At 41.6% G+C, this 22,104-nt stretch overlaps 2 protein-coding genes across 3 annotated transcripts; one reads left to right on the top strand and one right to left on the bottom strand.

Annotated features, from left to right (window-relative positions):
• Positions 1-3,420: 3,420 nt before the first annotated feature.
• On the bottom strand, positions 3,421-8,238 carry CIAO2B (cytosolic iron-sulfur assembly component 2B). Its single transcript, XM_074157824.1, has 5 exons — positions 8,073-8,238; positions 7,886-7,965; positions 7,502-7,627; positions 6,989-7,034; positions 3,421-6,428 (listed from the first exon to the last, which is right to left on the bottom strand). Exons 1-5 carry the CDS (start codon positions 8,212-8,214, stop codon positions 6,331-6,333), a joined length of 492 nt encoding a protein of 163 aa, XP_074013925.1. The 5' UTR covers positions 8,215-8,238; the 3' UTR covers positions 3,421-6,330.
• On the top strand, positions 4,865-20,847 carry LOC141471334 (fatty acyl-CoA hydrolase precursor, medium chain-like). Of its 2 annotated transcripts, XM_074157823.1 has the most exons (14): positions 4,865-5,290; positions 9,590-9,728; positions 11,346-11,550; positions 11,970-12,108; positions 12,368-12,501; positions 13,048-13,201; positions 13,461-13,562; positions 14,390-14,488; positions 14,971-15,111; positions 16,422-16,502; positions 17,384-17,531; positions 18,167-18,316; positions 20,090-20,162; positions 20,314-20,847. In XM_074157823.1, exons 4-14 carry the CDS (start codon positions 11,989-11,991, stop codon positions 20,501-20,503), a joined length of 1,392 nt encoding a protein of 463 aa, XP_074013924.1. In that variant the 5' UTR covers positions 4,865-5,290; positions 9,590-9,728; positions 11,346-11,550; positions 11,970-11,988; the 3' UTR covers positions 20,504-20,847. The 2 variants fall into 2 exon arrangements, with proteins under 2 accessions (XP_074013924.1, XP_074013923.1); XM_074157822.1 differs by lacking the exons at positions 4,865-5,290; positions 9,590-9,728 and adding an exon at positions 10,701-10,776.
• The last annotated feature ends 1,257 nt before the right edge of the window (positions 20,848-22,104 follow it).

A 22,104-nucleotide genomic window follows, 5' to 3' on the forward strand; every position in this document is an offset into this window, starting at 1 on the left:
GTCAGCTTGAAAAAAAAAGGTTTTATGAGTGGAGAAGGCACCCTGTTGTATGCACAGTCCCTCACTGTACGAAGGGACAGGGATATTGTGAATGGTGAACACTGATTTTATGCATGTGAAGCGATTAATTTGGTTAATTGCAAGCAGGTACAGCACAGGCATCCATGCCTTGGTGCCCCAGACAAACCCAGCAGACAGAGGATGACAGAGGTGCCAGGCTGCTTTCTGGGCTGTAGGGGGACAATTCCAGCCTGGAGAGGCAGCAGGAGCTCTGAGATGCTGGATGAAGACATCTTCCCTTGTTTCTCACCTGGCTTTGTGCTGACCAGGTCTCAGGACAGCAACTGACCCCTGCAAAGCACCGTCTGCCGGGGTGCCATCATTGTGAGAGCATATGCTCCACTCATTGCAATTGCTGTGGCGAGCATTTTTTTTTCTGGTACAGCCCCGAATGTAGCTAATTGGAGACATTACATCACAGTTTTGGCAGCTTTCACATGTGTATTTCCTCTCTTTGGCACGTTCTTTTATTTGTGCTCCAGAGCCCATTCTGTGGGATGGCTCCCATTCTTCCCAGCTGGACCAAGGCACGATATTCCACATTGCATCTTTCATCCTGTCCTTCTTGGTGGCAAAGCAGGGATTGCCCCATTAGGCACGTGAGCCAAAAAAAGACACAATTTAGTTGTAGTCAGTGAAAGACTCAAGCAAGTTTTAAGAGGATGAAGACTGGGTCCGAGTGAAATGTCAGAGGAAGGTACTGTCTTCATAACATTTTAGCAAAGTTCCTGCAGTTTGAAGGATTAGTAGGATATGTTGCAAGTGCTAAACTAGTACGACACATTAACTGATGTGTATACAGTTTGCATCTAAGCTAGAGTGTTTACTTATTCAGCCATAAAATGCAGAAAATTATTAATTATATGACTTGGTAATTGCACAAGTACATCACCCGTGGAGTTAAGTGCTGAGACTACACATGGACCGAAACCTGTACACACAAATGGCATATGCATTTAGAGTCAGGCAGTTATGATTGAAGTTAAAGCCAATACAATGTTTTCTTTTTGTTTGAAAAAATAAATTAACTCTCAATTGTTTTACTAGATGCGGCCCAATATTCTTCTTACCAGCAAAAATAAATGTGACAAGACTTCATCACTTCTATGCTAAAAATATAATCCAGAGTATAACCTCAATTAAAGCTCTAAGTTTGCAGGATCAGACCCAGAATGGTGAGTCTGAAGGGGAAGGGGAAGAAATTGTTTGAATAACAGCTCCTGTTTCCAGCTCCCAGTCAATTTTGTCATTAGAAAGAATGATTAACAAAGTAGAATTTGACAGGCTCTTTACATTATTGATTTATGTTTCAAAAAAACAATGTCTGAAATGCATTGTTGTGAAAATAAGTCAGTATGAATTTGAAGAGAAACAATTTGTGTGACTCATTCCTAATCATTATTTTCTGTCTACCTCAAAAGTAATTGTGTTTTTTAAAAAGTTGGCTGCAGTGTTAATGAAACTATTTTCTGATTTTCACTAATAAAACTAGTTTTGTTCTATTAAAACTGTTAGGAAAAAAATTTGGAATCTATTGGCATTTATTGTTCTTCTCTGCAAGCATTTCAGGCTACACGGGTGATTTATTTGTCACTTTGCAGGGGAAATAAAAAGTACTGCTGCTTAGATACCCTTCATAATCCTTAGCCAGAGCATGTGCCAGCAGTTCCATTAGCAGAAGTGCAGGGAAATCAAACTGCCAGGCAGCCTGGGGTTAAACAACCTCCCGACAACCTTCCGAGGTTATTTTGGTCAAAGCCATGTGTGACACATCTGATGGGAACCCAGATGAAACTAATTTGGGTAGATGAGGGGGAAAAAAAAGTGCTACGATAAACCATCATCTCAAAGTTCCAGCAAAATAACAGGGAGGATCAGGTCCAGCAGAGAGTGTTTGGCAGCGATGACTTGCCAGTTGCTTGGGTCTTCCTGCTTGGCTCAGCATGGTCATAGCTGCTGCCATGCTCTTTGGCCACAGCACTTACCATCTGGCAAGGTGTGCATCTCCCTTCCTCAACTAAAAGCACTAGTTTTACATAGATACTTGTTCTCCTGCTGCTTGTGACCCGCCTGCAGTGGGACAGCCAAGGATTGCTTGTTACCTACCTCAGTGTGAGGGCAGTGACGGGATGTACCACCCCAGCAAGTGAAGGCAGAGGGGACCAAGCTGTGGCCGTGCCTTGGCCACAGGCCCCATATGGGAACCTCCTCTTCAGGCAGCCAGATTGCAGGGAATGAGGAAACCAGAGGGCTGGGAGGTGTCTGGCGTAAGGAGCCAAATCTGGAGGTTGCTGATTTCCCCCACAATTTGGAGGACAAAGCCTCCAGCGCTGTAGGAGTTCCCTGTTCACATTGCCACAGACCAAGACAGCACTGAGAGGTGGTGTTCCTTCTCTTTCTCTTCCTGTGCCCTCCCAAAGCAGCTGCTCCCCATTCCCATCTTATATTTGTTCCACAGACTTGCTGGAAATTAACTTCTGCCCTGTTCTTCCCCTCCAGCCCTGCACAGGGAGCCAAGCTAATGCCAGGCACCAGAGACTGTTTTAAATGCTGTACTAAAGAGGGCAGCCCTGGCATCTGAAGCTCGTGTGTGCTGCAACCAGAGGCTGAAAAGCAACAGAACCCATGAGACAACTGGCAAGTGTTACAACTACAAGTTACTGGCTCCAAGGAGCGTGTGGAACGAAGCCGGGAGAACAGTGTTTCCAACTATCCAAATCACCAGGATAGTTGGATCACCACTGTTTTCATCGCCACAGACGGGGCTGCGCCTGTGATCCACAAAGTCAAGGAAGGGAGACAACCTGCCACAGGACGCAAAAGCTCTTTGCAGGTAGGAGATGAAAGAAATGTATGAATTGATGGTAAGAAATAGACAAGAAGGCTACAGAGTGTGATACTGTGTCTTGTGCAGCTACTGATGTGTGTCGAACAAAATCAGGGCTCTGCTACTTGTACGTTTTGTTAATATGTTGTGTATTTTTACTATTTTGTGGAATGAAAAAAATTTCACATGCTTTCTATTAAATGTTGCTGGCAAATGGCTGTGAGACATCCCAGCAGACTGAAACACACAGGTAACAGCCTCAGCTTCCCCTGGTTTAATTCTCTTTGCTGATACTTACCTTTCCATAGTAACATTTGAAAGATTTTGCTATGAACTTTTCTTTTGTTTAGGGAAAAAAGTTGACTCTGCCACTGGTTCAGTCTGTATTTGCACCAAACACTACACTTCGTAAAGGGAAAGCGGTGTATTTGTCTGCTTGACAGGCTAAAGGGAAATGTTTTTAACAGCTGTAAAAAAAAGCCCACATTGTAAAACATGTAGTTTATAAATCAAAGCTCCAGAGGGAGATCTTTATCAAAGCACTTTATTGAGGTAAACACATCAATCTTAAGCGTGGCCAGACGACTGAAATAGCTTTTTTTAACTAAGAGTTCCCAGCGTGTGGTACACATCGCTCCACCCAAGGAGCACAAGAAACATTGCCAGAGAAGTGTGAAGTTCTTCCACGGACAGTTCAGTTGTGTTGTTGCATACAGAGCTGCTGAGCTGCTTCCCTGCCACTCACAGAATCGGGGGGGGGGGATGGGGATGAAAAGTCTTGAGAAGTTTGAGATGGGTGGTAGCAGGGATCAGCAGGGGAGAGGTCTGTGGTGGGACCACAAAAGCACCAATGCACCCACCGCACTGGTCTGTGGGCTCAAAGGCAGCGCCCAGCACAACCAGTTGCCCTATGGAGCTCCCACAGCAAAACCAGTTGCCCTGCAGAGCTTGTGAGTGCCATCCAGCCACCCCTGGAAGTCCCTCCAGAGCCCAGGAATGGGAAACAGATGTCTGCTGCTGGCATTTTTCCTGAACGAGGCTGTTTGTATTCAACGCAGCTGCTCTAAAGGGTCACAGTTTCTGATTGAATGTGTCCTATTACAAAGCATTCCAGAGGCTAAATTTAGGGGTAGCTTTTTGGAAAAATAAAAAGTCTAAAAATAAATATTTGTAGCCAATTAATGTTTTCTTCTCCCACTTTATCTCCGTACAGCAGGAGCCAGCTAACGATTGTCAAAACGAGGGAAGGGAAGATTTTTGCTAGGACTGGCAGTATGTTATCATTGAGCAAGTACCCAAGCCGAGGGAGCCTGTACAGGAGGACCCGTTATCTTCAGCAAAGTAACGGTGGTTTGTCCTTACTGTTGTTTCCATCAACTCATAAATATAACATCCACATCACTTAAACAAACATGCCAGATGCGCAGTAACAGAACTCTCCATCCCTAAGCAGCAGAAGTCAGACCTTTTCTTTGATATCCCACAATAGAGTCCCTTTGCTGAAAAGTCAACCCCCAGCTATATACTATAAATTTAAACAATCTAACCCCATACTGTTGCTTCTCTGGGAAGGTAAATGGTGCAAAGCGCACCCCCAGGTTGTATGATGTGCTTCACGAGGCAAGTGCCAACAGCCCAATAAATTATTTAACAATATTATTATGTAGTGGTGAAAGCCAAGCAGAGAGATTCAACAAAGCATAATTTCCTGATTCCTTCTGTATTTGGAGTGCAGGTTGAAACAATCTGTTGGCAGCTTAATCATCCTTCTATTATCCCCCTGGCACATATCTGCATTCCTTTCTTCCCCAAAATCTGTCATTTTCTATTAAAAAAAAAAAACAATCCAGAAAACAAAATCAAACCAACCAGGTGTGCTGCCTGTGAGCCGCCTGCATCCATCGCCACGGCTGAAGTTGCAGTTGTGGTGCCAATGCTGGCAATGCCGGAACAAATCAGCTCAGTGACTCAGCAAGAGAGGCAGAGAGCAGAGACGGCATTAACAGCTAGGTCGTTCTGCTCCTTTCCCAATATTAATACTACATAAATATTGTCTTTATTTACAGTTTCATTCATATATCCAAGCACGTGCTGACCATTCAAAGGACGCTAAGGCAAATACGCAGATTAAGGCTGACTTTCTGTAGAAGCCCTGTGCAAACTGGGGGCCTCATTTCTGAAACAGGAAGATTTGTATTGATTTCTGTCCTGTTTTGCTACGTGACTTTAGGTGTCCCACTTGGCTCACTGCTGCCTCGGGTTCCTCAGCTGCTCAACACAGACCAGACTGGACTGCGAGGCTGTGGTTTACGTGGTGCTCATAAGCTTCACCATTTTTAAAATAGCATCTGAGACCCTCCAAGAGAAAACACCACTGAAGTATAAAGCGTTACCATCAAACAGGTGAGTGCAATCTGCTTTATAAAAAGTGTATCGGTTACTCTCCAGATGAGTGATGAAGGGAACATTACATGTGTGCAGGTACCAAAATACCCGATAGGATTTCTTTAACAGGTTATTTTTCCACGTGGTCCACAATTAGAAACATCTTTTCATTTGGACTTTTGTAATTCTGGAATTCTATCTTAATGAATTTTTCTACTGTCAATTTCTGCCAAAGACAATAGTTTACTAAATGCCACATTTCCCGGAGCAGAAGCATAGGCTACCTATTATTATTATGAAATCTCAGTATGTTTAAAGCAAAAGTTGTCATTTTAGTGTCAAACTTTGCCAAGAGAGTCTTTCAGCAGATGGCAGCTGGACTGTTCATACTGGAAACCATGAATGACTCTCTCCTATATTGTCACAGGTGGATGAAAAAAAACCCCTACCTTAAAGATACTGTATTTCCTACCACAAGTAATGAGTCATTAAAAATCAATCACTTTTTATACACATCTAAAGAGCCCTCCACATTTGGCTAATCCAAGTTAGTGTAATAAAAACCAGGCAGATGATTTAAAAAGGCTTACACTTACTCCTAAAACCTGTTACAACTTTGCACACATAAACTTACACATTTTTTGATATCTGCATCTAAAATTATAGTAGCAGTCCAAAACAGTCATAGGAATGTAAAGATTTTAACTGCCAGTTGGTGTACTTGTAGAGTCCAGTGTGCAAAATCCACTTCTAAAATACAGTTTATAACTAATTTTGGATAGTGAGAAACCAGTTAAACACAGGTTAAGACAAATCTTTTTAAAGAAAAATCCTACCTATGCAAGGACTAATAAAATTTAAGTCAATCTGCATTATATTTTTGTAGCTGCCTGTAAGATACGTACTATTTTTGTAGAAGTAATGAAACAGTTACTTTAAGAAAATCCAAGTAGTTTTATTTTGCTCATAGGTATATGTATAGGCTAACACCAGCATCACCACTTATATACAAAATTAATCTGGCACAGCAGAACACCAACAATTTCCTCATCGGGCAGTTATGATCGAGCAGACAAACACTGATTCACCACTTCCAATAAGTGAGAGTTTTCCAAAGCAGCTGCTACGCGTTCTTTATCAGCAAGCTGTTTGTTAACTGTGCAGAAAAAAAAACACACCACAAGAAACCAGTCAAAACATTGGTATACAATGTCTTTTTGAAATTATTTTACACTGAGGCACATCACCAAGCTGTTGCTGTGGTTCTCAGGCGGGCTAATAACTCTGCAGATGCCAAGCACGCTGCAGAGTTGCAGTCTAAAAATCAAAGCTTGCACGTTATTGCAAGTTAAATGAATGAGGTGCTCATGACTCAGCAGCAGGGAGCTACGCGTGGGTAGGTGTAACACCAGCAGAAACTTCCCCCCAGTTTCTCCCCCTTTCTGGAGTCCTCCATGACCCCAGCAAATCACCGAGTAGATGAGAGCGCAGGTTGCCCGGGGAGCTGTTTGAAGCACAGTACAGAACATACCCCAGTGTCATCACTGCACACTCCTGATCCGTGACATCCCCCAGAAGCTGACACACACAAAGTCCCAGACACTGCACAGCTGCTCTGCACGTGTGGGCATCTCTCTCCTCTCGAATTTGCAAGATTTAAAAAAAAAAAAAAATAAAAATAGAGACGACCACACAACAGAGCACTAAAAACCTTACCTGCATGCTCAGAGGCATGTGTTCCTGGTGTTATGTGAACATCCAGCTTAAAAAGCATTGCAAAAGAAAAAGGGGACAAGTCAACACAACATTGGAAGCTCAACTTGAAACTATTGAATAAGACAATAAAAAAAGACTGAAAAAAGGGACATTCTTGCCAATATCAGTTACTGCGTACAGCAGAGTAAAACAGAGTCTGAAATCACAGAATATTGTGCATTCCCACCTGCTGAAGCCTCCTTCGGGGGGGGGGGGTGAGGCTCCCACTCTCCTCCCCCCATGCGGGTGCTTCCCTCCATGCCCCCCTCGCCCGTGTCCCGACTGTCACAGCACCCTAATTCTGCATCCTTATTTCAGCCCACTGCCCTCTCTGCTTTCTGGGGTGCTTCCCCCACCCGTAACATGAAAAAAGGCTGGTTGTTTTTCACTGTAAGTTAGTCAGCTTTTGGTTTTTTCCCCCCTTTTCAAACGCCACCTCCCCCTCCCGCTCCCCAGCGCCATGCGGTGACTCACCTTGAACCTCTCCGGCAGGGACCGGATCAGTTTGACCTTGATGGAGAGGCCGATCAAGGTGGCCATGCTGCAGTGCGGGATGGTGGGGGTGAACTCCACCGCCACCGTGCTTTCCCCGTCATTCACCTGCGGAAAAACAAACGCTGCCCCTAGACAAAAACCCACCGCTTTTACCCCAAACCAGTAGGCGGCGTTTAACGTCAAATGCAACTCGAGGCAGCGCTTTGCCGCTTATAGATGGCTCCCCGGGCATTTTTTTAAGTACCACGTTTAGCTGCGGTAGGTTGCTGTGGGAAAATAATTAAGTTAATGACAGAGGTTGCGCTGCCCTGCGGTTTGCGGGCATGTCCCGGTCCCAGCCCCTGGAGCGGGGTCGGGTCTCACCTTCACTCGCATTTGCTCGACGACGTTCAGCTCCTCCAGGGTGAGGGGGTGCTCGGGGTCGTTAATGGAGCGGATGAGATGTGCCGGGTTAAGGAAAGCGGCCCCGCACCGCCTCGGCCCGGTCCCGCACCCCCCCCGGCCCGGCCCGGCCCGGCCCGGTCCGGTCCCCCCGCTCCCGGCAGGATATCGAAGATCTCCCGGTCGTCGATGGAGTCGGGCAGCTCATCGTCCTCCTCCCGCGCCGTCACCGGCCGCTCCCCCGAGCGGCGGTAGATGAGGGGGTTGGCGTTCTCCAGCGGCGCCCCGCCGCCCGGCCCCGGGCCCACCATGGCGGCCGCTCCCCGCCTCCGCTGCCGCCCGCCCGGCCGGAAGGAGCCCGGACGCCGTTCGCCGCCGCACCGGGAGCTGCTGGGGGTGGGGAGGGGGCGATCCCCGCTTCTCCGCTGCGGGAGCGCTCTCCTGTGGGGAAGGAGCGGAACTGCGGGCGGAGGGTGTGCCGGGGAGCTCGGGGAGGGCGGCCGTGAGGGGAAGGGGGGCGACCGGCAGCCCTGAGGGGAAGCACCAGCGGCCTCGCAGAGGGTCCCGTTTGTGAGGGGCCTCTGGAGCTGCCAGGGATGGGTGCATTAAACTGCCTGTTAACTACAAAATGTTCCTGCTGAAAATTCTTTCTTTTCTCTTTTAATTAATTGGAGAAGTCAAACTAGCTAAAAAACCCTGCAAACTTACAGAAACTGAAGTGATACAGTGTAAGGGCGACATATTTTGCCTTCATACAGCCCTTCATAACGGGGTGAAAGCACATACTGCTGTGTAAACATACTGTATACTATCTGTTTTAGCTTCCTTGCCATATGTTTGATTTCTCTTCGCAAAAAATGACCTGTATAGGATTTGTTTTGTTCTGTGCCTGCCACATCAAGTCACGGTCACAGGTGAGGAGAGGTGAAGGTGCTCCCCAGGCGGAGGGTGGCCATTTCCCCGGCAGCTGACAGAAAGAGAGGAGGGTTTGGAAGGAGCTGAGACTTCCTGCCTCAAAAGACGTTACAGCTGGCAGAAAAGATGTATATTTGTGTTCTGTTGCTCAGCCCTGCCTTGCAGAAATGGTGGTCACCTCAGGTGCGCTCCAGACGGCAGGGAGTTGGCCCAGATGGGGTCTGCCCCCATGGGGCCTGTTCTGAAGGTCACTGACGTGCCTACGCATCTGCTGAGATTTTAAATAAGGCAAGCAAACTACCTGTGAGGAAAGTTTCCATTTATCTGTGCTTTCATCTTTGTTTTGTATTATATTCAATTAATATATAGATTACATTTACATTAAAGTTCACTTAATTTATTCCTTTGTTATCTTAAGTTGGTCTTTCAATTAGTGTATGTTGTTTTGGATGATAAATTTTGTTGGTAAGCATCTTTTTTCTGGCTGCTTAGGAAATACAAAGCTGACTGAGCTGACTTAGTGGTGTTATTTTATGTTATGTTATATGTTATGTTCTACCATGTGTATTTCCACAGTTCTAGGTGAAATTAATGAGAAATTGGCACACTTTCCAAAGCTACCGCAACCCAGAGACTCAGGAACTGTATAAGAAATAGCAAGTAGCTCTGCAGTCTCTTGCACTGAAAATCTTGTCTTACCTATCATCTCATTTGCCACCCTTTTTGTTAAAGAAGGGCTGACTTTCTCTGACAAGCCTGTTTCCCAAGCAGGATGAATTTACACCATGATCTGTGATGAAGAAGTTGGCTTCGCTGGAGGTAGATTAAGTGAAAGCAGCGCAGAGGAGCCTGAAGCTGATGGCACCATTCATCTGGGAGATCTGAGACATCTGATGTTTCCACATCAAAGGTGGGAAGGCAAAGACCCATTATGAAGAGGGTGTTTTGCCAGTTGAAGATTGGGGGTTGGTGGACCAGGTTTGCAGGAAGGAGGCCTTGAGGCTGATCTGCTTGGGGCCAGTCATCCAGATTGAGAGATGTCATGCTTTATAAACTACAAAATGTTTTAGGACTTTTTCAGTCAGCAAGTGAAAACTGTTGGATTGCCAGCCTTTTACCACTGTAGGAAGCTATTTCATAGAGAAGGTGAGGTTATGGCCCTTTCCCACTTGTTTGAGGGAAGTGCATGCCCCATAAGGTGCTGGTAAGTAGACCTTGCTTTCTCACCTCTACTGAGGCCACTTATAGAGAAGAAGCTATAATTTGACCCTCAACTTTAATCACCCTCTTAATTTTGAAAAGTGCAGGAGTCTTATTTTTATTCAAGAAGGAACAAAGAACTATTTTAGAGGCTGGCGACCCTGCTGGAAAGTGCATAAAATGTTGATTAAGGTACAGATGTGCTAGCCCCCATTAAAACTTCTGGAAGAATTAACTATATTTTTTTTTTCTTTTTTTTTAATTGCTACTTTCTAGTTATTTCTAATCTGTAATCCTGTTTTTTGGTGAGCTTTTTGTTGTTTTGTGGATTTTTTACAAAAATTTAAATGTTGACAGCTCTGCAACCTCTTTGGAGCTTCACTGTTTTCTCTGCTTGTTAGGATTAACAGCAGATTAACTATGATCAGACCTTTTGTTGTTGTTCACAGACGGTTATGGGTCATTTTCAGGTTGCCCATTCTCAGGATCAGGTAATGGTTAGGTGTCTTTCGCTAAGGGATTGCGTCAAGGCTCTGTGTCAAGTACAGCTCTGAAAGTGCTTAGTGCACTGCATGTTCAAAAGGGAATTTAGCTGCACTCCCTGCTCTGAATGCCCTCAGCAGAGACCTTTGTACCATTCTCTTCCGCATACAAACAGGTAGAGTCCAAACGGGGGTGAAAAATGGCTCCTCAAAGCCACATCGCTTTGCTTTGTGCTTTATTTTGTAGTATAACATTCATCACTTGCGGAGCAGAAGGTGAGATGCAAGATCTGTTACTATTGCTGTTGCAACTGACAAGTTTCAGTACAGTGATTTTCTAAGGCAGTCCATCTCTTATACTTTTATTAGCAATCTGCAAAAGTATCCTAATAAGTTTGCTGCAAAAATTACTGATTTTCTGAGATGAAACCATTTCTGTGATGATTTTATGAAAATAAAACTTTGTCTTAAGCAGTAGAAAGGAAAACATTTTCAAATTATCTAAACAAAATGTTTCTTTAAGATCTGGTTGGCTGATAAATTTAGAAAATGTTGATGATTTTGGCAGTTGCTGTTTGCTCTGAAATTTGTTTTTAAGCTTTGTGATCTCGCACAGTGACTAATTACCTAGCTCCCACTGTCATGGGCAGAGCCAGCTATAGGAGTGTTTGCCAGGGGGTGTCTGTCATTCCACAAAAGCGAAATGAAAACCAAGCAAAATGGAAAGGAATAAGCTGAAATCTTCTAAATCAAACAGTCAGTAAAAAATGCTTTATTGAAAAGTCTTTCTGATAATTACGAAGGTGCAATTTACTTTATTTTTTTTTTCCTTATGTGTTGCTTAGGACAGAAAGGTGCTGAGCCAGAAGTGACTATCGCACTTGGACGGCTCAAAGGGAGACAAACAAATGTGAAGGGGACAGACAGACTTGTAAATGTTTTCCTTGGGATTCCTTTTGCAAAACCCCCTCTTGGATCCTTGAGGTTTTCCCCACCTGAACCCCCTGAACCCTGGGATGATCTGAGAGATGCAACTTCTTACCCACCACTGTGAGAGCCGTTCTGTTCATTTGTGTATATGCCCTGCTCACGTTTGTCAGTGTTGTCGTGTTTATTAGGGTACAGAAGTCTGATTTTTGGTAAGGAGCTTGTATTGGCTGGCAGTGAATATGCTGCCAGTACTGAAATATTTCATTAGAACTGAGGGACCAGAAACCACAAGAAATTCCTTTCTTCGGAGATCAAGTTTTCTATTTAAACTGTGCTGAAATAACTCAGCTTTTTAAGTACAACTATAGAGCTGTGCTTGCACAGGTTGCACCTCTAACTGTGTACAGGTAACACAAAGTTTGAGCACCCTGTGGGAATTCAGTCTGTGGGGCCACAGAAAGTGTGTTTTCTCTACCGTTGTTATGTGGTTGCTATTGCATTTTTATTACTAATAGTCACGTTTCCTTTCTTTTGTGAAGATGTCCTCAAGATCTGTCCATGTTGAAAACAGCTGAAAGAAACTTTAAAGAAAAACACCTGCAGTTCCGAACTTCTGAGGACTGTTTGTATCTGAATGTTTACAGCCCTGCTGGTTCAAACAGGAAGGACAAGTTACCTGTACGTAAACCCATTGGACAGATTTGTGTTGCATAAAGTCACACCTAATGATAGCTCCTAAGTCAGTTAATTGCTTTTGAAAATGTGGTGCTGCAGTAGCAAAAATAATATTATTATGTAAAATTCAAAGTCCACCATTCAGCTTCCATTGGTCTTCGGTGATTTGGAGTTCCTGATTCTCTGATGTGGTCTTCCTTTTTCAAATGAAATGTACCAAGTAATGTATAAAAGCGTGTCTCACCCTTTTTTTTTCTCCAAGGTAATGGTGTGGATCCATGGAGGCAATTTTATATTCGGTGGTGCTTCTAGGTATGATGGTTCTGCACTGTCAGCCTATGAGAACATTGTGGTAGTAATAATTCAGTACAGACTTGGACTCCTTGGATTCTTCAAGTAAGATGACCTATTTCACTTTTTACAAAATACTTCCTATGGTGTTTAAAGCCTGGGTACTTTTGTTTTCTAAGTCAGCCGAACTTCTATACCAGCTTCTCGCTGTTACAGTGATTTAAATGTCCATTTAAATGTCCATACAGTGATTTAAATGTCCATAAAAAGTCCATACAGCAGGACTTAAAAACATTAAGAAATGTCCATAAATTCCATTTGCACTGTCATTTGCTTGTAGCCACTATCAAATCACAGGTGGGCTTCTTTGGTTCTGGGTAGGACATTTGTTCTTGCCTTTGCTTCCATCCCTTGGTGTGTGAAGCAAAAACTAAAGGCCAGGGATCCATCTGTGTGTGGGTGAACAAACAGTAGAGACAGGTAAGTCAGTGGGGCTTAGATCTGACTATGAAGGGCTTTAGGTCAGCAGCTATACAGATCTTTCCTCGGCCAAATTTGTGCAGAATGTAGGTTGGTGAGATTTATTTTATTCTAGTATTAAAAGAACTCTTACTCTTCCTGAGAATTCGGCTTATAATGTTTTTCTTTCAGCACTGGGGATGAACACGCTCGTGGGAACTGGGCATTTTTGGATCAAGTGGCAGCTCTTCGGTGGATCCAAGAAAATATTGAACCCTTTGGTGGAGATCCAGGATCTGTCACGCTCTTTGGTGTATCTGCAGGATCTTGCTCTGTTTTTGCACATGTACGTATGCCGTAGACACACTAAAAAGTAAAGTCTTTAAAAAAAAGTCTTCAAAAACTCAATTAGTGTAATATTTCATGCTTAATCTGATTTTTGAAAGTAAAATTAATGGTGCTTTAGGCTAAGTCTGGACACTTCCCCTGTAAGCACATAAAAATGTGTAATTCCCCACCGAATCCAGCAGTTTAGTCAAGCATAAAGTTATGGGATAAGGACCCTAATGTAGAATAAATGCTTTCTGTTCTTCCCTTCTTGGCAGGTTTTATCTCCTTTGTCTAAGGGTCTCTTTCATAAAGCAATATCAGAGAGTGGAATTCTAATCCCCCCTGTTAAAGATTTACTTCTTTCATCAGATCTTAAGGTAGGCTCATTTTTTTCCATTTTAAAGTCTTTATAACCTACAGTAGGATATTACTTATATCTGATAATTTGGTTAAAAGAGAAAAGGGGAAAATCTGATTGCATGTTATGCAACAAAGTTGATCAAATGCATTCTACCTATAAATATATAGATTAGCGCTAAGTAAATTTTCATTCAAATAATCTATTTATTTTCAGTCTCGTTTGGTGTTGGAAATAGATTGTACAGTTGTGTGATTATAATATCTGTGGGCCAAGTTAGGTATTTTCAATTGCACACATGCCAAGCTGGGCATATGTCCATTTTCGTGCACACTGTAACTTATACAGTAACTATGACATTTATCATGGAAAGTTTATTTAGAATCTAGAAAGGGCATTCAGTTTTTATTCTTTTACAGAGGGTCTTTATTTGAAGTAAATTAATTTAAAACAAACAAACAAAATGAAAAATTACATTCCACTCTGTAAGTACCTTTTCATTTCTCCTGCTGAAACGGCAGGTAGTAATAATGTGAATCTCTCATACGTCGATTTCCTGAATTTTCTTTCCTTATTTGATTTATGTTACAACCTCATACTATCTCTACAGCAAGGTTTGTTGTAGAACAGTGAATGGACAAATAGCGAGAAAATTAAGTATACCAGAATGATTTCACTTCATGATCAAACTCTAGTATTTCTAGTAAAATAAACTACTCAAAGATCGATCAAGCTCACTTAAATCTGCCCTTAAATAAGACTATTGTGTATAATAGTTTTCTGTTGATAAATTCCTTAAGGACCACCTCAGAGCTAACAGTTTTTGTCTTTGTCAATAATTTTCAGAAAATTGCAAGTGTATTTAAGTGTGAGATGAGCAGTTCATCCTCACTGATAAACTGCTTAAGGAACCAGGAAGCAGACGACATAGTCTTTAACACTACGGTAGGTGAGACTCTACTTACTGACAGATTTTTTTAATGGCACGCTTGCAAAACCGTAGCTCAACCTCTGACCGGAGTTCATTGTTGGCCTGTTCCAAAGTTGATTTTTCTTAATTTTTGTCAAAATACCTCCTAAATATTGAAATAATTTCACGTAATTTCCTTTAGAATTTTTAGTGAAGTGCCACAGCACCTGTAAATTTATGCGCAAGACTTGAATGTACATATGTTTTGATGTCAGTTAGAAGCAGCAGTGTCGGGGAACCCTTACGTTAGTCCATACCATGCCCAACCAGGCTTTTGGTTTATCCTTTTGTGCAAAGCTGTGAATTTCTGTTACAGTGGCTGTAGATACTCAGATTTCTTAAAGCCCCTTTTGCACTTGGAACATTAAATGTGGGCATTTTATTATATGATTTGAAGAAAAAAAGGAAAATACTATTAACAAGTAATTTGATCTTTTTGTTTTCTCTCGTCCTTCAGGAAATCCCATTTCTACCCTTAGTTTTGGATGGAGTATTTCTTCACAAGTCACCTGAAGAGATATTGGCTGGCAAAGAATTTAATGCAGTCCCATTCATGATAGGAGTCACCAACAATGAATTTGGCTGGAATATTAGATCTGTAATTTTATGGCTATTCTTCATTTTTTTGAGTGTTTGTGTTAACTGAGGCAGGCAACTCTGAGAAGGTATTTGCTGGTAGGACACCTTTTGAGTATGGCCAAAGGGCTTTGCGGTGTTGGAAATATATATAAGGTAAACTTTGCTTGCATTATGATTCTGTAGTGGCCCAGAACCAGTTGGTCACAAAACAATGAGACAGACTTCATCCCGCAAGTTAAACTACATGGACATCCTTGGAACATCAATTTTATACAGTATTATCTCATCCTAAAATTTTAATCCCTCATCCAGGCAAGGAGAGGAAGAAGAAAGCAGCAGTCGAGGGCCTATTACTGAAAGAAAAATAAAACCAGTCCTTTCCCTCACAACACACAGTATTCAGGATTGATACATAGAATGTTTAAAAATGTGACATTATCACCTTAACCAGCTTACCCTGTGTGTCGTTATGAGCTCTGACTGCTGGTTATGTCACTGCCCCTATGTCCCTTGTTACCACGCAGAAAGACCTAGCGTTTGAAAGCCTCATCTGGGGACAGAGGATGGGGATAATGCAGGTGTCCAACCTGTTGTCAGTGCATAAATTCTTTCTCATATGAATTCCATGGATAACTCCAAAAAGTGAGCAGTTGCTACACAGTGCACAAAGCTGCAGGAGGTGGATTTGTGTCCTCTCTCTTCCTTGTCCTCTTTTCTTCATTTCCTACCTATTCCTGTTCATCTGTGTAGTACAAAGCATTTGTTCCGAATCTCTGTAGTAACTGTGTGTCTCTGGGAGTGTGCTGGTACTGAGTCCAAAAAGAAAAATGTAAAGTGAAATCTATTCTGATTCATTTTGCAGACAGAAGAGTCATTTTATAGAATGCTCTAAAAGAGGAGCAGCATTGCCTTATCTTTACTTCAAACAGTTCAAACAATTGGACTAGAGACAGAGAAGCTGCCAGTGACTTTTAAGATCTCCCCTACCATAGGGAAAATAGGCCTTTGAGACAGAAACAGCTTTTTGCTTCAATTCGGACCTAATGGTTTCTAGTCTTATAAGTTTCTTAACAACATGTGTTGATTTAAGGATAAACTACTTAGCATGAGAGGTTTATGTAGAAACCTTCACCAAGGAACCATTTACTGCAGTAAATACAAGCTTTTCAAGACAGCTGCTGCATTATGCTGCATTTTTGCATATGATATGATGCTTCAAAAATAAACACCAGTAGTAGGAATACAGTGGAATAATGTAGTTCCAATGTTAAAAGTATTGGAGAAGTTGAATGTCACTAACCATATTTTATTATATTTTATTCTGTGCAGACATCAAAAATACCAGGTTTGAAGGAAATAGGAGATAAAAAATCAATCACTTCCACTTTAGAGTTTTTACTGCCAATGTTGGTAAGTACTGCTGCACCAATCTCATTTGAGAAGTGAAATCTCTTTGTAATGCATATAACAGATACGTGAAGTTTGGTGTTCTCTCATTTCTGCTTGAATCATAGTGTTACTAAGGCTTGAGGTCATGTCATGCTTTGGGGAGAGTCTCAGCAAAGTTGACAGGACCACAGTGTATGGAGTCACACAGAAATAGGATTGAGTCAGGCCTGGGATTTGGGGAAATTCCTTTTTCCTTCTACACCTCTGAACCAACATTTTTATCTTATGTATTTGTATGTAGGATTATTGTAATAGTGTCTCTAATCTTATGGTATCTGATGGCTAATCCTCCTGGTTGATGGGCTTCAAGGCAGGATTTTTCAATATGTTTACATTATTAAGTATAACTTTTAAAGTAGTTACTTTGCCCTCCTCGTTTTGAAAGTGTATCTTTCAAGCAGCAAATTCTAACCCTAAAACCGTAAGCTGTGTTTGGAGATCCCACTGGTCTTGCTCTGGAGTCTAATAGTCCATAAATCTTTCAGAACTCAGAGAACTTACTTTTGTTATTCCCATCTCTTTTCTCCTGAAGAAAACAGAAGCCAAAGGTATTATCAGGAGAAGTTGCTGGATCTTCCTGTAGAGTTGTAACCCATATAAATCTGTTGCAAATTTGACCTGAGGTAGTTTGGTTTGGTTTTTTGGTGTTGGGGTTTTTTTTCTTCCCCACAAAAAGTCTGAACAAGTTTTATTTGCCATCATGGTTTCCCATCAACATGGCTGCCATCCTGGACCTTTGTGCCTTTGCAGAATCTCTGAAATTTAAAAGATGGTATTTTTAGTTGCTGATTCGGAGAGTGATAATTTTTCTGTTTGTTTCTTGTTTCCCCTGTTTCTCTTAGTTTGTACCATCAGAGCTTCTGCCTGCGATAGTGGATGAATATCTAGGAAACACAGAGGATCCTGCTGAGCTACGGGACGGGTTTCTGGACTTGCTAGGGGATGTAGGAGTTGTCATGCCAGCCATTAAAGCATTGAATTATCACAGGGGTGAGCTAATTGATACCAGCAGGATATTTGAACCTCGTGTTACATGCTGAATCAAATGATGTAGACACAAATCCTGTCGCGTGTAGGCAGCCCTTCTTGAAATTTCCACTGGGAACTTCAGGGTGAATCAAGTGTATGTACTCCTTTATCTTTGTCATAGCCTCTTGCGCTTGCACTCATAGTCACAATATTTAGAGAGTAGAGCGTGATAACACAGGTAAATGTTTGGTAACTGAAGTATACAGGCTTAAAAATTAAAACATATTAAAGCAACCTGGAATTTATCCTTTGGTCCGCTGCTGCTTGGGAAGTCAGCAGCTCTGTAGTCTGGAGGTTTTCTGGTATTTAAGTGTAGACAAGCCGTGCCAAAATACCCAGAACTGGAAAATAATTTTATGTTGTTTTGTTTTCTGTAAGTTTTCCTGGGATGAATCTTTTAATTTTTTTTTCATGTGTAAGTGGTGTGAGTTCTTAATTTTAAATTAAAAATAAAAATACATATTAGAATGTAACATTACATGAAAAACATGCCCAGTATAAAGCTTTGGGCATATCTAAAGTAATATTTTAAACAGCTGATGTCAGCTGTAATTTATGCATCTCTTCTTTAAGTCTCTAAATGTTACGTCTTCTAGAGTCTGGAGCTCCTGCCTACTTCTTTGAATACCAGCATCGTCCCACTTCATACTGGGATAGTAAACCAGAGTATGTGAGAGCTGATCATGGAGATGAAGTCGGCTTTGTCTTTGGAGGACCATATCTGGCTGGTGACATTCAGCTGCGCAGTAAGGAATAGAACAGTCAATGTTCACTTAAAAATTACTCTCCTAACATGGGCATTATTCTGTTGCGTAGTGCTACTTCCATTCTAATCAGGCTAAAGTGCGTATATTAACAGTGGGACCAAAGTACGACCCTTTCTCCTGCTGGAATTTGTTTAACACTAATTTACCATCTTCTCCACTGTCTATCCCATACAGCTTGCTATTTCTGAAGCTATTTCTGAATGTATTTCAGTACATTACACATGTTGTCAACAAGTTACCAAATAGGACATTTGCTAGAGTTAAACCAGCACTGTTAATGAATTTGCCAATTTGACAAATAAACTGAAGGAAAGGTCAGCTTGCAGGGGATTAGCAGAGTGCTTGGGAAGCAGGAAATCTAGGCTGTCTTCTTTTCCTGAGGAATTTAAGCTAACATCTCCCTCTTTTCTGGGAAATCCCCCAGGCTGTCATGCTCCAGAGAATGGGGGACTCGGTCTCTTTTGCAGATCGTGTGCCAGTTGTGTTGATTAGAGCAAAGCTCGGAACTCTAGCGTTTCATTTTTGGCATGAAAATCTAATGGTTAGGTCAAGGACTATTTTCTCCTGTGACTCAGTTAATATTTAAGCATTTTATTCAAAATGGAAACAGTCCATTGAGAAAGGATTAAGGGTGTATTCTCAAAATTGCCTTTGCCTCATCAATTTGGGCATTCTCATGGGATTCTGGAAGTTCTGGTTCCTTCAGGCAGAATCCCGTGTTGCTACAGTCCAAAAGAATGTGCCAGTCATTGAACAGTCAGATACAAGATGCTACGTCCTCAGGACTATTATGAATCCAGCAATTTGCTTTAATTGCATATGCCTAAAACAATGATACTCAGGATTGGTTATTTTCTTTCCTATGAAACAAATTAGGAGCAGTTCTAATTTTGCCAAAAAAAACCCATAGATGTTTTACTTATTTGAGTGAATTAATTTTTTTCTGCTTTTATTTTTTGTCATTTGCACAGTAGTTCATAGTCTGTGTCAAAGCCTACATAAATGAAAGTATTTCCTTTTACTCCATTGAACTTTGGAGCAGTCCAGCTACGTTGTAAAAGCATTCGTTAATCTGTTACTAGAGCCTTCTTATTTTGCTTGTATTTTTTTTTTTTTTTACTTATGTTATCCTACACTAGAAAACACTATACATTTCTTTTTCTATTTGCCTGAATTTACTGACAGCATTAAAATAGCAAATGTTTTTCATGATGTATTGAGATGCATTTATAATTAATAACACACTGTAACTGTAACTAAAATTATTTTCACCTGGCTGATACAGTGGGCATATGTGTAGCTATATTTAAATGAATATTCTTGAAGTGCTGAGACATGGAATGACATTGTCTTGTATCGGAATGACAAAATCTTTGCCTAGTCATGCTCTGAATAAGGAGAATTTCAATCCCACAAAGCTAGAATGAGATCTATGAAACTAAACCACGTGGCCCGTTCCTTGAGTTGTAATGGCTCTCGGGACACATGGGTTCTTTTTTTCATTCTGCTTCTGGTTTGCTGAAAAGCTAGGGGCAAATCATCTTATTTTCTGGTACCCTAATTCCTCAATCTGCAGTATCTCATTCATAAAGAGTGCTGAAGTCTTCTGCTGGTGATTGCTGTATTGCTAACGTTGCTTCTGCTGCAATCAGTAAATGGTTACAACATCTTCACGGACTGAAATGCTGCTTCTGTAGCAGAACTGTTTTGATTTCTGCCACATATAATACTACTTTGCATTTTGTCTCTCAGGTGAAGTTACAGAGGAAGAAAAGAACCTGAGTAGAACTCTAATGAAGTACTGGGCAAACTTTGCTCGGAATGGGTAAGAATCATGAGATCCATGACAGGGCATTACTGGTTCGTAGTGACTCCCTAGTGAGTTAGCTGGTTTGTTGATTCAGTGTTAACTTCTGTGATTGAATTTCCCTGTGACTGAAAAGGGCACTCACTCTTTTCTTTCTTGTTGTTTATAGAAATCCTAATGGAGAGGGTTTGGTTGAATGGCCATCTTACAACCTAGATGAAGAATACTTAGAGATAAATCTAAAACAGAAGAAAGCCAGAAAGCTGAAGGAAAAGAAGGTAGAGTTCTGGAGAAAGGTGATGTTTGACAAGACAAATAACAAAAGAATGGAAAACAAGAAGGTTAATTCAGAGTTATAATTTACAGTCTAAACATGCACATAATATGCAAACTATTAGGATAGTAAAAGAAATTACTTGAAGTAATTTTGAGGATAAAATTGCATTTCCCTTCTTTTCACCTGTTCTTCACAGTTGTCATATTTACAATTATTCACTGTAATGATTCCAATTTATCCTTTTCCCCTTTGTGATCCTTACTTTTTCCTGGATTTGTGTCTACAACAGAAGCCTCACTCATTAAACACAGTTACCAAATTTCCCTACTACCCGGGCTTTTCTGTGGCTTCCCCATGACTGAAGACAGAATGTAGCAGCAACTTCGTTTTAATAAAGTGACATCAATAAAGACCTAATTTGCGAGTAAAACTGTCCTATTATGTCGAGTGTAACCGTGATGGTATGGAAGTTTTGATCTGATTTAGATACAGAAATGCTCTGTATTCTAATGAACGTTCTGCTCTGTAAGTCGGTTTGTGACAGAGAGAGTATATTTCTGACTGTTGTGGTACATAATCTGGAGAGATTGGGTTGCACCAGAATTATTCCAGCCTTTACCAGCTGATGTGCACTTGGACTGCCGGGAACAAGTCTTGAACACTTCATTTCAGTGTTGTCAAGAACTTCTTTCTCTGCTTTATTAGAAGAAATAGGGTGGGATTTTCTGCATCTTTCTGCCCAGAGTCTGTTGCCAGTCAGAACTGGGGAGGTAGGGTTAGACTGTGAGTACAACGGCTGCTTTGGTAAGTGTTTTGTTTTAGCTAACATGTTTTGTGAGGGGAATATAATCTCAAAATAGTCTTAAGAGATTTTCATTGCACATACAATTCCCCTAAGGTCCTGTACCACTCCTTTTAAAAGCAGATAAACAGGCAGCATTGTAGGTATATGCAAGAATATATGCTTCTGTTGTAAGTATATGCAGAGGAGTGCAGTGGAACTGCACAGGCACAGTGCTAAAAATAAATGACAGTGGAAAATGTCGAAAAATTTTACCCCCATCTACTTAGGGGTGAGTGCTCTGATCCTCTGTCCCATCCCAGAGACATCCTGACACGAGATTGCCACATGCTAAAGAGACAGTGTTAAAGCTGTCCAAATACTGGCTTCATAAACTTTGAGATTTATACACTCCAGCTTCGTTGAATGCTCACCAGGGGCTGAGTAAAAACCAAACTGACCCTGTTTTAAATGCAGACTTCTAAACTTTTCTACCATCCATACTTGAGGCAAAATGTGAGTTCTTATGCAATTATGAGCCTATACATGTGGTATTTGTCTCTATTTTTCAGCTACTGAAATCAAGAAAGGTAGCAGTGCATTAAAGTATAAAGCGGCAAATATCATCGTGTGGCAGGATTTTTTTGGCTTGGTCCCTGACTTACGCATTATTCACTGATGGAGGGTAAGCTGCAAAATGTTCTCTTAAAATTGGATGCCAAACAAGATTCCAGAATTCCACTTGCCAGATATGTAGCACAGTCTCCAGGTTCCACAAGTTTCATCTGTGGCACTGGAGCAAGGGTTTCCACATTCTCAGGGTGTATAGGTCATACCTGTAGATCCATAAAAAGCATCTACAGCGAAGGCTGTAGGGATCTAAAATCCCATTTTTTTGTTAT

This window comes from Numenius arquata, chromosome 13 (genome assembly GCF_964106895.1).
Source record: "Numenius arquata chromosome 13, bNumArq3.hap1.1, whole genome shotgun sequence".
NCBI classification, from domain to species: Eukaryota; Metazoa; Chordata; class Aves; order Charadriiformes; family Scolopacidae; genus Numenius; species Numenius arquata.

Bases quoted from the DNA above. Each gene is read 5' to 3' on its own strand.
- CIAO2B (XM_074157824.1), bottom strand. From the start codon at position 8,214: ATGGTGGGCCCGGGGCCGGGCGGCGGGGCGCCGCTGGAGAACGCCAAC. The intron at 7,966-8,072 runs ATATCCTGCCGG...TTAACCCGGCAC, and splicing joins CGACGACCGGGAGATCTTCG to ATCTCATCCGCTCCATTAAC. The intron at 7,628-7,885 runs GTGAGACCCGAC...GTTTTTCCGCAG, and splicing joins TCGAGCAAATGCGAGTGAAG to GTGAATGACGGGGAAAGCAC.
- LOC141471334 (XM_074157822.1), top strand. From the start codon at position 10,701: ATGGCTCCTCAAAGCCACATCGCTTTGCTTTGTGCTTTATTTTGTAGT. The intron at 12,109-12,367 runs GTACGTAAACCC...TTTTTCTCCAAG, and splicing joins ACAGGAAGGACAAGTTACCT to GTAATGGTGTGGATCCATGG. The intron at 13,202-13,460 runs GTACGTATGCCG...CCTTCTTGGCAG, and splicing joins CTTGCTCTGTTTTTGCACAT to GTTTTATCTCCTTTGTCTAA.